The 15,377-nt window shown below is 36.4% G+C and overlaps 1 protein-coding gene and 1 pseudogene across 1 annotated transcript; both read left to right on the top strand.

Annotated features, from left to right (window-relative positions):
* The first annotated feature begins 1,660 nt into the window (after positions 1 to 1,660).
* Positions 1,661 to 15,199, top strand: LOC115987169. The gene is made up of 4 exons (XM_031110669.1): positions 1,661 to 2,750; positions 2,837 to 2,986; positions 10,242 to 10,427; positions 14,778 to 15,199. The coding sequence occupies exons 1-4, from the start codon at positions 1,770 to 1,772 to the stop codon at positions 14,856 to 14,858; spliced, it is 1,398 nt and encodes a 465-aa protein (XP_030966529.1). The 5' UTR covers positions 1,661 to 1,769; the 3' UTR covers positions 14,859 to 15,199.
* On the top strand, positions 8,326 to 9,733 carry LOC115987171 (annotated as a pseudogene).
* Positions 15,200 to 15,377: the final 178 nt, after the last annotated feature.

Raw genomic sequence — 15,377 nt, 5'->3', positions numbered from 1 at the left:
TAAGGTTATTTTTGAAGGGGATTTAGCCAATGTTTTTCTTCCTCTCAAGTATTGCTCAAATATGCTAGCTTGGACTTTATCTCCCATAATTAATGATATTTTTGTTATGTTAAAACAAAATAACATAACATATGCTAATTTAGCAAAAATATGCTAATTTTTAAAACATATGCTAATTTTGCTGGCTATTGTTTGGCTAAGTGGACCTTTTGTTATAACAAGTTTGGCTCCTTCAAACTCTCAAAGCTCCCTGATAGTATTGTTGTAGAGGAAGCTTGAGTAGTTTAAGATCCTTTGTTTTTTTCTTTCTATAAAATTTTCATTTAGCAAAAATAAAAATTATAAGCCGAATGAAAATGAATCTTATAAAATGGTCTTTACGATGTCTACCTATTACAATATGTTTGAATCTTATATAGTTACATGTTGTGAGAGAGTGGTCTCATGAGATACCATTTCACAGTCTTATATGTTATTGGCAATTTTAATGAGTTGTTTTAGTAGCTTACAAAATTCATATTATGCATGATATCCCAAGTCTTTTAGTCAACATTAGACTAGGGGTATCTCAAATTTTTTTTTCTTTATGATTACAAGATGTGTATGATACGAGGGACTATAGTCTACACATATCTACATTCTCAAAAAAAGAAAAAAAAAAAAAAGAAGAAAAAGTCTACACAAATCTAAGTAATTATTTAAATGCTCTAAGAGCCCTGGATCCATATTAACACCAACCATAAAAAAAATCAGGCTATTGGCAATTGATGATAGGATAAAAGCATAGCTTAATGGACACTAGCCAGCCAAAATATAAATAAAAAAATATACATACATATATATATATATATATATATATTTATATATAATGCATTATCCTTTGCAAAAGCATTCCACTAAGCCAGTGATGCATTATCTTTTGTAAAAACATTCTATAATTGCATTTAACTACTCAATGTTATATCTATACAAAGAATTCAGCCAAAAAAAAAAAAAACACAAAAGCAACTCAATATATTTTGTTTAATATAATAATAATAATAATAATAATAATCTACTAGTATCTACAATAAATAGGTAGTATGGCAGTATCACAGTAATTCTACTAAGTAGTTCAAAATCCCCAAGTCAAAAAATATAAAAATAAAAACACAAAAATACTGAAAAAAAAAAATTAAAAATACTAAGCAATATTTTGAATCATTAGTGATTATAGCTCAAAATCTTTCTCAGTGAATGATTGAAGAGTGATAGGCTCTCTTAGTCTCCCTCAAAATCAAATTGCTGGAAAAAGAAAAAAAAAAAAAAAAAACAGATGTCAGTACTCCACTCGACTTGGGGCTTCTCTCTCACAATGCCCCACGACTCCAATTCAGCTTTGATCTGCTCTGCGGAATTGGGCCCAGGCCCAGCTTCTTGTTCTTGTTCTACTTCTACTTCTACTAAGGTGCGTACTCTGTATTTTTTTTTTGTTCTAATTTTTGTTTGGTTGGGTTTTTAAAATTTGTTTATTTGGACTTTGAAATAAAGTACTGTCCGAGGCCCACCAAACGAAGCCCATCAGTGATGGGCTCAGCTCGGACCCACTGTGTACCCTTCTCTCTCAAACAGTCATCGAGCAACGTTGCTGCACGCTTTGTTTGGTTGTTTTGGATGATGGGTTTTACTGTTACATCGTAGTCGAAGGTTTTAGATAGTTTTAACGTTTGTTTGTTTCCTTGTTGTTTCTTTTTCAGAAGTGGAAGCACCCACTGATCATTTTTTGAGAAATGAGACGAAGAACACTCGCTAATTTCTCTAATGCCACCAGACAGTCTCTGATCCCTTTCTCTACTTCTAGCGGCGGTGGTGGTCGAGGCCGTGGTCGCGGTTTTGGTGGCCCACAGTTTGATTTCACTGCTCCGGGTAAGCCAGGACCCGAGGTATCCGAATCCGAGTCCGTGTCAGTGTCCAAACACGACACTTCACTTCCCGGACACGGACACGGTCGTGGTAGACCCCTCCCTTCTTCCCCAACTCTCCCCGGCTTCAATTCCTTCGTTTCCTCCATCAAACCACCACCCGCCGCCGCCGGTCGCGGCCGTGTCGCTGACTCTCCACCGCCTCCAGATTCGGGTCCTAAGCAACCCATCTTCTTCAAGAGACAAGATGGTGTCGGACACGGGAATGAACAAGGACACGTGTCGGACACGGCCGAGAGTGTCCATGAACGGAATGTCAATTTCAATCTCCCTCAGAGCATTGTCTCTGTATTGACTGGCAGCGGTCGCGGAAAACCCATGAAGCAGCCGGTCCAGGAGGAGCCCCCTATCGTCCAGGAGAACCGGCATGCCGGGGCCAAACCTCAACCCCAACCCCAAGCTCAGTCCCAGCCCAGGATGACCAGAGAAGAAGCTGTGCAAAATGCAGTGAAGATTCTATCCCGTCGTGGCGCTGGTGGCGGTGAGGATGATGGTGAGGAGAGCAGTGGAGGCAGAGGAAGAGGGAGAGGCAGAGGTAGAGGTAGAGGGAGAGGATGGGCTAGAGGGAGGGGAGGAAGAGGATTTGATAGGCGGCGGGATAGAGATTCGGAAGATGGGTTTGGTGCAGGATTGTATTTGGGAGACAATGCTGATGGAGAGAAGCTTGCTAAAAGGCTTGGACTTGAGACAATGAACCAGTTAAATGAAGCTTTTGAGGAAATGAGTTCTAGAGTGCTGCCCTCGCCGTTGGAGGATGCAATTTTGGATAGCATGGATGTCAATTATGCGGTTAGTTCAGTTCCCATATGTTGTTTATTAAAAGTTCTTGTTTTTGCTAAATTATGGCTTGATTGTTTGTTTGTTTTGGATTATAGATTGAATGTGAACCTGAGTATTTGATGGGGGAGTTTGATCGGAATCCGGATATTGATGAGAAACCGCCAATGCCACTTCGTGATGCACTTGAGAAGATGAAGCCGTTTTTGATGGTATATGAGGGGATTGAGAGTCAAGAGGAGTGGGAGGTAACTTTTTATGGCTCGTGTTATTCTTTCATTTGATTGATATAGTTTCATGTTATTTAATACTGCCCATTATTATTTTGACTCTGCTGTTATTTTGCAATGCATTTGCTGTTTGGTTTTCAATTGCATTTTGTTGCTTGAGTAATTAAGATTTGGTGAGATCTTTGAACATATTCATCCATATTGCTAGTAGTGCTATCGTTCTTAGCATTTGCTTTATGTTCATCCTAACTTATTGTTGTTTTAATTTTTTTCGATAAGTAAAACTTTCCTTGTTTAATGTGCACGAGCCATCTCATTATTGTTCATAAGGACCTGTGAAATCCTCAAAAATGAACTTGCAAAGCTGATAGTCATTATGAACATTAAACATGAGAAGGATCTTAGTGCTTGAATGTATACAAGCACAATCTGTCAAAGCCTTCTTAAGAGGCTGCTCGAGCTGTAACTGCTTGATAGCTGGAAGTTAGCCAAGCAATATTCTGACAGCATAAACCAATGTCTATCTAGCCACATGCTGAATACCAAGACATTAAGACTTAAGAGTTAGTTATTGACCTGCTCTTTACAGAATTAACTAATCCTAGGACAATGCAAACTATTCTTGGACAGATGCTAACTTGATCAGTTACAGCAGTAAGTGAGCTGAGTAACCTCATGACACCTTACAATGGTCTATCCAAATATCAATGTTACTTCCACAATGAATGATAGAGTGGACTTTGTGTAATGCTATCATGTTTTGGTGGTTTGTAAGATAGTTGATGATGGGTAATTTGGGATTGGTTCTTATATTATTTCAACATCCCTCCTTTCTTAAACAAGGTTAGGATAACTATGTGACTTATATAATATATATGCTTATATTAAATTTATATTTCATTACTTTAAAATTTCGTTTACCTGCCATCTATGTTTTCCCTATAATATCACCATTTTTTATGTATATCTGCAATACAATTCACCAAAAAAAAAGAAAAGAAAAACCAAAGTCCTAGACACTATAACCAAGATATATTGAAGAAACAAAGTTTCCAAGCTTACAAACGTTTCAGAATTAAATGAACTTAACAACAACTAGGCTTCTTTCTAGTTAGAAGGCATATAAAGCGGCGTTTTTTAAAACACAAGTAACGCTGTTGTTATTACAGGGGAAAAAATTCTGCCAGAAGTACATGGCTGTATATGCAGATTTATCTCACACTTACAGCTTTAGATATTAAGCACAACAAAGAATCTTTTTCAGTAAAGAAGGCAACTGAAAGCAAAAGATATCTTCCTAAGTTTTTAGTAGAAAGCTCTAAACTGATTTACATTTGATTATCCCTAAAAAGGACAGACTTTGCATGCATGATTTTGTGCATCATACACATAGATCACGTGTTGGATCATTTCCTGTATTTCTGCAATAAGATGAGATGCAGATACCAGAAAATAGTGATAAACACATCATTTAACATAATAAATGCACTGAATGATGTCTTGTAGCACCACAGCCCAACCAAAAATATAGGATATGAATATAGACACAACAATATACAGAAGACATGAGGAGACAGTGGACAGATGCAACAATAAGAGAAAACAACAGCACAGGGAAAACATATGCTATTTATAATACAGATCAAAACTATACGTAACACAAACTAGGACCAGCCACATGACATATAAAACTAGATAGCCACATATATTGCTACCAATAGTAAATCTCACCTCAGCAAAGTGCAGATGGTAGTCTCCTAGTTGCTTATCAGCCCATCTCTGGATGGGTGATAAAAAGGATTGTAAGAAAGACAAATCCTGAAAGCTCCCTTGCTCAACTTTGGAATGCAAACGATTCAAGTGTGACCTCTTTCTTGTGGACCCCGTTGTTCCTTCAATGGTATTTTTGTCAGCTGCACCATGGGATGTTGCAAGATTCCTTGATCACTTGTCATAGCATACTGAGATCACATGACAAAAACTAATATAAAAAAGGTAATAACAATAATTAAGTTTTGTTTAACAATGACAATAACAAACTAACATACCAACAGTCATGGGCGTGCGCGCGCGCGCACACACACACACACACACACACATATATATATATATATAGAGAGAGAGAGAGAGAGAGAGAGAGAGAGAGAGGGAGAGAGAGAGAGAGAGTCCTTTATGTTCATTAAGTCCAAAACTTCCCGTAAGCATTGATGGAATAAAACAGTTGCAGCATGTATATAAGGAAATGAGACAAAGCACATCTCATTACCAATTTTAAAAATCTTGTGAGACAATAAAGCATTTTCTTTTATAGAAAAATATGAAAAGTGATTGAATGGCTGCTTAATTTGGCAATTACAAGTGTTATATGCTTATGACTACCATACGTGACGAAATAATACCCATGCATAGCAGGTGCAATGGATGGTCTCCGTGATTCCTAAAACACGCCAGGTTGACTTTAAGAGTTCAAGAATTTCTTCCGCTTCCTGAAAAAGTGGATAGAAATATATGGTCCAGTCAAGCAAATTGTGAAAAGTTCATCTACAATGAATCATCATATTAAATTTACAACAATTCCTTGGATCATCTTTCGAATCTGATTGACATCCCTAAATGAAAATGAGTTCGTTATAAATACAACTATCATTTTTTTAATTAAAAAAAAAAATTTATAAGCAAATTCCAACAGAACTCAAAACCAAAAACTAACTGCATAAAGCTGTAACGCAAATATGAAGCCATAAACTAACTCAAAAATATGAAGAAAATCTGAAATTTCACTAAGATCTGAATGCTTCCATCTTGGTGCTGTCATCACCTGAAAAAAAAAAAAAAAAACTACTAACCTTTGTCAGCTTTCCTTCATCTAACATGTCAAAGATACTGAGAAGCAGTTTCTCATATAGTCTAACATTTAGGTGATAACCATCAGCCCATAGTGAATGGTACACTAGTTGAGAGTGATAGAGGGGAAGGTATTAGTTTTGGCCCTTTTCCTTCTAGTACTTTAAATTAAATTTGGTCTTCTGTTGTGATATTTGGTAACTTTGAGAATCCTTGTAACCTAAGATTTGGTATTCCGTACTAGGATTCTGTCAATTTGATTGCTTTTCATGCGCATAGGTTGTAACACCTTGTGTCCTTTCCCCCCTTAAATGATAAATTTATTACCCAAGAGAAAGAGGTTTAATTGATAAGAATGGGGTTCATATGTGGTTTTCAGTGAAGGGTACACTTGGTGAGAATGATAAGGGGAAGGTATTAGCCTCTTCTATGGGTTTGGGATTTTTCATTCTAGTACATTAATTTAAAGTTTTAAGTTTGGTCTCTCTCTCTTTTACCATATTTGGTACCCTTGAGAATCATCATAACCTAGGATGATTTTAAATTTATTGTCCTTTGATGGTCTCACTAATCATGTGGCAACATCTTCCGTACTAGGCTTTTGACCATTTGATTGCTTTTATATCTAGGTGGATGAATTAACTTATTCTTTGTACTATTTGATAGGTGATTACAAAAAGTTGGTTATTATCTACAACTATCGTTTAGCAATTAGGATATTCTATGATAATAAAGATGCATTTCTTGTTTCCCCACTGTTCTCTTAAAGAGGAAGGTTAACAAACCTTCAAAAAATACTGAGAAAAATGATCAATCTACATACTTAGATGGATACTTTAGTCCAACTTGCATTTAACATTTTCAAAATAACTTGGATATAATTACTTATCAAAAAAAAAAAAAAAACTTGGATATAATTGTGTAAGTCATGATTGAATTTGAATGAAATCTACTGTGCTGTTTCTTTAAATAAATTATGCTCAAAGGTGTTTCTTGGGTTCTACCTAAAAGGGTTATTGACTTGCTGGCCGGTTGGAGAGGAATTGGTTGGGGAATCATTCTTCAAATGTTTGGAATTTGGTACCACATTGTGTGATTTGCATTATTTGGAGGGAGAGAAATAATTGCATATTTGAAGATCCAGTGCTTTCTGGGGATAAGTAGAAGCTCTTAGAGTTGTTTGCGACCACTTTGTTTGATTGGTCTCGTGCGTGGGGTGGGGTTTTACTTCTTCAAAATCCATTCCGCTGTTTTAGATTCACTTTTTTCTTGTACATAAGTTGTTTTGGTTTCGTTTGTTGCTTGTACATATTTCCTTCATTTACTTCATCTCTTTGATGGAGTAGCTTCTTTTTAATACAAGTTTTTCTTACCTATCAAAAAGAAAAAAAAAAAAAACTCAAATCCTTTACCCTTTTATGCTTCATTGCAGAAAGCCATTTCCCCCTCCTGTCTCATGTGGTGACTACTGACTTAAGGTTAATGATGATGAGATATATGAAATGGAGTTATAGATTTTTAATTTACAATTGCAATTTTAGAATTGGTCATAGAATTTGTAGCCTATAGTTGTTTTAAGCACTCTTGACTTACAGTTGCAATATTATGTAAACTTAGTAGGCTTTGGCATGTTTGTTGGATGAGCTGGCCTCTTTAGAAAGCATTTCATTGTGTTAACTGTTGTTACAGATTGAGTTCAAGATGCACAATATTATTAGGATGTGTATGAATGTGAGAAAAGGCTGCACTAAATAAATGATAAGGATCAAGATTTTATCCCCCCCTCCCCCTCACCCTAACCCAAAAAAAGAAAAGTAAAAAAGAAGGAAAGTTTGGGTGTTGTGGTCATCTTCTTTTATATAAGCATGAACCTGGACATATGATAATCTCTATTTACCTTATTAAGCTACTGAGTTCAACAAAAGAGATAGATAGGAACATCTAATATGCTGTGGTTAAATTGTATCCAGTGGATTCCATGAATGACCTTAGAGGGAGGCAACTATGGGGTTCGAGTTCACAAAGTTTGTCTTTAGGCTAATTTACTATTGTGTTGGAGAGGGACTTTGAGTTCATTTTGGAGCAAATATGAAGGAGGTGGACTTATGAAGGGGTTGAATTAATGTTGATAGACTTACGCTTGTCTTTCTAAGATTTTAATTTTCCATTTATCCATTATCATTGTTTCCCTTGTTGGATTTTCAACATTAATGATTGTAATTTGATGGGGATACTTATAGTACACAGTTTTTGATTTTAGTTTTTCCTTTCTGCATATCTCTCAATGCTGTACTTTTTATTTGCTTTATCAAAAATCAAATAGGGGAGTTGTAATTCTCTTAGTATTGTATTAGCTTTAAGATACCAAATGTCTCCACTTTCTCTTTCTCCTCACATACTCTCTTACGAGTGCTGTGAGAGTGTCTCTCTTATACCTTAGCAAGTTTCATCAGTTTTCTTTTTAAAAGTTTATAATGGGTAAGGAGAAGGTTCACAACAACATTGTGGTCATAGGCCATGTTGACTTTGGAAAGTCGACCACCACCAGGAAATTGATTTACAAGCTTGGAGGTATTGACATGGTATTGACTAGTGTAATATTGGGAGGTTTGAGACGGAGGCTGCTGAGATGAAAAAGAGGTCATTTAAGTATGCTTGGGTGTTGGACTTGTCAAAAAAAAAAAAAAAAAGAGTATGCTTGGTTGTTGGACAAGCTCAAAGCTGCGCATGAGCATGGTATTACCCATTGATATTGCCTTGTGGAAGTTTTGAGGCCACTAAATACTACTGCACTGTCATTGATGCACCTGGACATTTTGAGTTTATTAAGAACATGATTACTGGTACCTCACTGGCTGACTGCATTTTCCTCATTATTGACTCCGCTGGAGGTTTTGAAGCTGGCATTTCTGAGGATGGTCAGACCTGTGTACATGCTTTGCTTGCATTTACCCTAGCTGTCAAGCAGATGATTTGCTGCTGCAACAAGGTGGATGCCACAACCCCATAATACTCCAAGGCATGGTATGATGAAATTGTTAAGGAAGTCTCATTTTATTTAAAGAAGATTGGTTACAACCCTGACAAGATCCCCTTCATGGGGTTTCTGGTTTTGAGGGTGATAACATGATTCAGAGGTTTGCCAATCTCAACTGGTACAAGGGCCTCACCCTCCTTGAGGCTCTTGACCAGATCCAGGAGCCCAAGAGGCCCTCAGACAAGCCCCTCCATCTTCCTCTCCAGGATCTCTACTAGATTGGTGGTATTGGAACTGTCCTTGTGGGGCGGGTTGAGACTGGTGTCCCTAAGCCTGGGATGGTTGTGACATTTATCCCCACTGGATTGAAAAATGAAGTTAAGTCTGTAGAGATGCACCATGAAGCTCTCCAGGAGGTCTTTACCGATGACAATGTTGGTTTCAACATGAAGAACGTTGCTGTTAAGGATCTCAAAGCATTGTTTTGTTGCTTCCAACTCCAAGGGTGATCCTGCCAAGTGCCGATTTCACCTCCATCATCATGAATCACCCTGGTCAGACTGGCAACAGCTATGCTCCTATCCTTGATTGTCACACCTCCCACATTGCTGTTAAGTTTTCTGATCTTGTGACCAAGATTGACAGGAGATCTGGGAAGGAGCCAAAGTTTTTGGAGAATGGTGATGCAGGGTTTGTGAAGATGATTCCTACGTAGTCCATGTTGTTGAGAATTTCTCTAAGTACCCACCCCTTGGTTGTTTTTCCGTGAGGAACATACGCCAGACCGTGGCTTTTGGTATCCTCAAGAGTGTTGAAAGGAAGGATCCTTAAGGTGCTAAGGTCACCAAGTCTGCAACAAAGAAGAGTGGAAACTGAAATGTGCTTTTGAGGTTTATGCTAGTTGACTAGTTTTATCTATTTTGGTGTTACTGGTTTTAAATTTTATTTTGGTTCTTGCATTTTTGAGGACAGCTTTAAAAGTTTCCATCACAGTCCTCTAGCCTTACTTCTGAGGATGTGGAGGGGTTAAGCAGTCAAATTTCATTTGGTTGCTTGACAAGCTGTGGTGGAAGCTCTGTTTTCTGATTTATGTTTTTAAGTTCTATGTCTGATTGAAATCAGTTGTGTAGTTCATTGTTGATGAACAACTTCATATTAGTGTCAAAACTTTGGTTGTTAGTTCACTATCTAAATAAATAAAAAGATACGAAATGTCATCATTAGACATGAATGATAATGATGTTATGGTAACCTTGTTATGTTATTGCTTACATGTTGTTTGATTTATTGGAATTATTTCAACGAGCTTTGATCTTTTTGTGTTGCAGGGATACTATAATATGCTTCTTGTGGGCTATTTTATTCTTTTGTTTTTCCATTATATATATAAAAAAATATGTGGTGCAGTTCCTTTATTTCTGTTATCTTTCTGAAATTTTCTTATTTTACTAGGAAATCATGAAAGAGACAATGGAGAGAGTTCCTTTGATGAAAGAGATTGTCGATTACTACAGTGGACCAGATAGGGTAACTGCAAAGCAACAACAAGAAGAATTAGAAAGGGTTGCAAAAACAGTTCCTGTCAGTGCACCTAAGTCTGTAAAGCAGTTTGCTGACCGTGCGGTTCTATCTCTTCAGGTTAGTTGTTCACCCTTGGTGTCCTGAAATCTCATGTTATTTCTACATTGGGGATGAATTTCTCTTTATAGAGTAATTGCTCCTTGCCTATGCCTCTGTGTGTGTGTGTGTGTGTGTGTGTGTGTGTGTATGTGTTAATTGTATTTGCCTGTGGAATGGAACTACAATTGGACTATGGCATTTGGCATCTTTATACTAAGAAAAGGATATGGTTTCCTCACACAGGCAAGAGAGTCCTTGGAGACTTGCGAAAGGCACGTTTTTGGGTCAAAAGTATCTATCTTTCTAAAGGCATAGGACAACAAGCACCATCATTTAAGACATCCTATATTTAGTTGCACTCTCAAAAGAAGTATTTACATTTTCCCTTGTACCTCTTTTAAACTGCTGGAGTCTCTGGATTCTGGCTTTGTCATTTAAGAACTTTTCATATAAGAAAGAAGAAACTTATCAAAAAAGAAGAAGAAATAGAATGAAACATTGTCATATTTATAAATAAAGGAAAACAAACAAGCGATTGTTTTGTTCGACTCTGAAGACATGGATAGATGATAGGTTGCCAAGTACTAGCATATTCTTTTTTTTTATTTTTTTTATCCTGTTACAAAGTACAAAATTTGTACTTGAGCTTGACACAAATCCTTTGGTAGGCTTATCTCCTTAAACTTGTACTGGTCAAAGGATGTCCTGGATCTTAACATGGGTTTGTTTTGGAGAACATATAGGTTATTTGTAAGGGAAAACTATCTAAGAATGTATTTCTTGTTGAACAATTACATGTTGACATCAGAAATATAGAAGTTCTTGTGATATTTTAATCATGTAAGCATCTAAGGCAGACATGTGTCCATGTGTCCAGATCCTCTATTCTGAAGTTGTGTGTATATTTAGACCAATATATGTGGAGATGAAAAAATTCAGATCTAAAATTCCTTGTTATCTGTGTCTGGATGTGGATTTTGCTTACCATAATTTTGGAGTTGAAAGTCTGGAAGTGCAAAATATTTCAGAGAAATTGTTTTTTATGGACAACTATGTAAGAATAGATTTCTTGTTGTACAATTAAATGCCAACTTCAGAAATGTGGAAGGTATCGTGATCTTTTAGTCATGTAACTATCTAAGGTCAGATGTGTGTCTATGTCCAGATCCTCTATTCTGAAGTCATGTATGTATTTAGGGGAGAGTATGTTGGGATATGAAAATTCAGATCTAAGATTCCATTTTCATAAAATTCCCTTGTCACCCCTGTGGCTGGATGTGGATTTTGCTAACCATAATTTTGGAGTTGAAAGTCGGAAAATGCAAAATGTTGAGAATATACTGGTTATTTTATTATGGACAACTACGTAAGAATAGATTTCTTGTTTTGCAATCAATGCTAGCATCAGGTTGTAATTATCTAAGGGCAGATGTGACTTTTAAGGTAGGTGATGGAGCTTGTGTTCGGTTCTGGTATGATCAGTGGTGTGGCCACCTTCCTTTAAAGGATTTGTACCCTGATCTCTTTGCCTGTTTAGTTGATAGCTGGGAAGCGTAGACACAACATTTTGGGTGCCATACCCACGTTTGACACGTACTAGACATGGGACATGCGTGCGACACAGCAGCACGTGTGTCCCAGCTGTTTAAAAATGATGGGACATGGGGGGGTCCGGGGGAAATGCTCATACCGAAAAGAGAAAGAAAAACTGAGAGAAAAAGAGATCTGTAACCTTGCATTGCCATCTTCAGTCTTCCCTGTGCTTCTTCAGCTTGTCCAACACTGTGTCTCTTCATTTTTCTTTAACTTCCTTTCTCAATTTTTTTTTCAAAACTTCTCTTTTTTTCAATAGTTGTGTGGTGGAAAATCCAATGCCTCTTCTTTTAAATTTCACAATTTCATTTTTCTTGGACTTTCTCTCATTTTTTGAATTCAATACTTATCTCTCTCTTCTTCTTTTTTTGGATTGTTGTGTGGCGGAAAATCCAACACCTCTTCTTTTAAATTTCACATTTTGACTTGTGAGTGGCTAGCTGTTAGCCACTTCCACTCTCCCACTCCAGTGTGTCATTTTTTTTTTTCAATTCATATATCCTTTTGTATTGTGAAATAGTTGGACATGGCACTCACAGAATGGGCTTTATTATAGTTGGGACATGGGCTAAAATTATTAAAGGAGGTAAGATTTTAGATCTCTATTGAATATACAAATATTTACATGTATTTTGAAAGACTCTTAGACTTTAATTAAATATAATATCCCTTATTGCTTTTAAATTGATATATGTTTAACATTATATGAAAAATAAATGCTTAACAATATATAAAAAATACAAATAAAAATATATTTAATATACATATCCCCGTCTTGTCGTGTTATAATTTTTCAGAAATTGCCATGTTGTTGTGTTGTACCTTTTCCTGTATCCGTGTCCTTAGGTTGGTAGGGAAGATTTAGTCTCTAACTTATTGGATTATTGGTTGGATGAGGAGGTTAAAAGCTGGAATGTTTGCTTTCACAAGGATTTTCATGACTGGGAGGTTGAGATAGTGAATTCTTTCTTTAACCATATTTACTCTCAAGTGCCTAGTGGGGGGTATAGGATGAGATGGCGTTTAAATGGGAGTGGCAAGTTTAATGTTCAGTCTTATTACAAGGATATCCATGGTGCCAGTGGTAATATTTTCCCTTGCAAGAGTATATGGTGTGTTAAGGCCCCTAAGAGTGTGTCTTTCTCTTTGTTGACGGTAGTTTGGGGTAAAGTAGTCTTGTTAAGTAGGACTTCTCTTTAGTGTAGCAGGAAAATAGTGAACCATTTACTGCTTCATTGGGATGTTACTTATGCTGTGGTGTGAAGTTCTTAACATATTTGGAGTTCAGTGGGTGATGCCTCTAACAGTAACATCCCTTTTATTTAGGTGGAGGAATTGGTTTGGGAAGCATTCTTCAGAAATTTGGAATGTAGTGCCATCATGTTTAATGTGGTTAGTCTCTCAAAAAAAAAAAAAAATGTTTAATGTGGTTAGTGTGGAAGGAGTGCAATTCCCACACGTTTGAGGATATTGAGAGATCTCTAGATCACTTGAAATTTTTATTGATTTGAAGTTTGTTTGAGTGGTCTTGGGTTTGGAGTTTTACTCATTGTACTTCCATCTTTGAGTTTCACAATTTTCTTAGATCCTCTGTTTGATTCTTTGTAATTTTTTAAGTTACTTTGTGAGATCATCGTGAACATGAAGTAATTCTAGTTTTCAGAAAACTTTATTAATTACTTAGATGTGTGTTTATGTGTTTATTCAGATCTAAAATTCCTTTTTCTTAAAATTTGTGTGTTTATGCGATTTTTTTTTTTGGGGAAAAGTTTCATAAATGTGGATTTTATTGTACATTTGATGACCAGAGTAAAACACTAATCACTTATTTTTACTTATATAAAAAAAAATGTGGATATTTAAATCATGGTAAAAGTTTTAATAAGAATTTTGGGAAAAATGGTTTTTGTTAAATGCTTGACTAGATTTATGGGAGTTATTTACCATGGGTTAACGTCTGTTTGTTTCAAATTACAGCTATATGATCTGAGAGATGAAATTTTAATTCTGTCAGAGAAACTGAAATATAATCATGTAGAAAAAACTCACTATGGTAGTGTGCTGGTAAGTAGGGGTGCCCTGGCCCCTGGGTTAAGTTGGTCCGGGTTTGGTGTCACCTGCCACTCAGGTGAAATTGCGTTAAACTCACCATCTGCCTGCAAACACGATTTTTGGAGATGCACACCTGATTTCAATTGGCCATTTGATGGTGCCTATCGATGATCCTTTGGGTGGGTCCAGGTCAGTTGGGTGGATCAGGTTTTGCAGGTAGAGGCAAAATTTCTTAATTAGGATGTTGGCAATGATTATTTTTTAAAAGACAAAAGATGATTTTCCTTGTCAGGATGTTGGCAGTGATGCCTTTTCTCTTCTTTTTGCCTGCATGTGAGAAAGGAAAAATAGTTCAACTTATCCAAAAAAAAAGGAAAAAGAATTCATATGCAGAGGGTAGAAGGCTAAGGCAAAAGTCAGTCCTTCAAAAGTTGACATGTTAAGGCCAGTATTGATTCGGTTTCATTTTTTTTGAGTATTAAAAGGATGATCTGGACTGGTCTTTTTGGAGACCTTGTTTAGTTGATCAAGTAATATTTTATTAATTCATATAGTAACTTTCTATGTGATTTTTGAATGGTGAAAGAAATTTTAATAATGCTACTAAATGACTACCTTGATGTGGTATGGTTGATTTACAAAGTGGGAAACCAACAAAAAATCTGTTTTGATGGAATGTGTTGCTTGGATGTTTGAGATTCTCATAAAACTCTTACAATGCAGAGCAACCCTGGCTGGGGATTTGACAAGAAATGCCAGTTCATGGACAAATTAGTGAGGGAGGTTTCCCAGCAATACACATAAGCTCTGAAAACACATTTTGCCATTTTTATACCCTGTTTCAAGCTGCTCGATGGTTAAGATCATTCTTAGAAGTGAATTGGTAGGTGAGGTCAACCATCCTCGTCATGCTTTGACAAACAGTTTTTATTATGGTAATAATTTTAATACCTTGTTTTAAGGATTTTGCTCTGTAGCTTTTCTACTGTCTTTAGCAATTGTTGCTCAAGTTAATTTCGGGGATTACATTATTCTTGTAATAATTTTGCTATGTATGCATTACGGCGTCTGATCCGCCAACCATATTGAAGCAGCGTGTTCACATTAAGTTTTAACTCAAGAAGCTTTTGCAAGTTTATGTTTTAGTGATTGCACTGCTTGTATTGATTTTACTGTTAACTGTTTGCGCCCAGGGCTTGAAATGTAGGAGGCTGATGATACCTGCATCTGCATATATAGTGAGTAATGGTTTCAGGATTTAACTTGGTATTTCATTTGCTCTTTGTTTACATTTTTTAAAGAAAAAGAAAGGCATTGTGTAAG

This window comes from Quercus lobata, chromosome 4 (genome assembly GCF_001633185.2).
Source record: "Quercus lobata isolate SW786 chromosome 4, ValleyOak3.0 Primary Assembly, whole genome shotgun sequence".
Classification (NCBI taxonomy): Eukaryota; Viridiplantae; Streptophyta; class Magnoliopsida; order Fagales; family Fagaceae; genus Quercus; species Quercus lobata.
The sequence above is the reverse complement of the archived record's forward strand: the minus strand, read 5'-3'. Positions and strand labels throughout refer to the sequence as shown.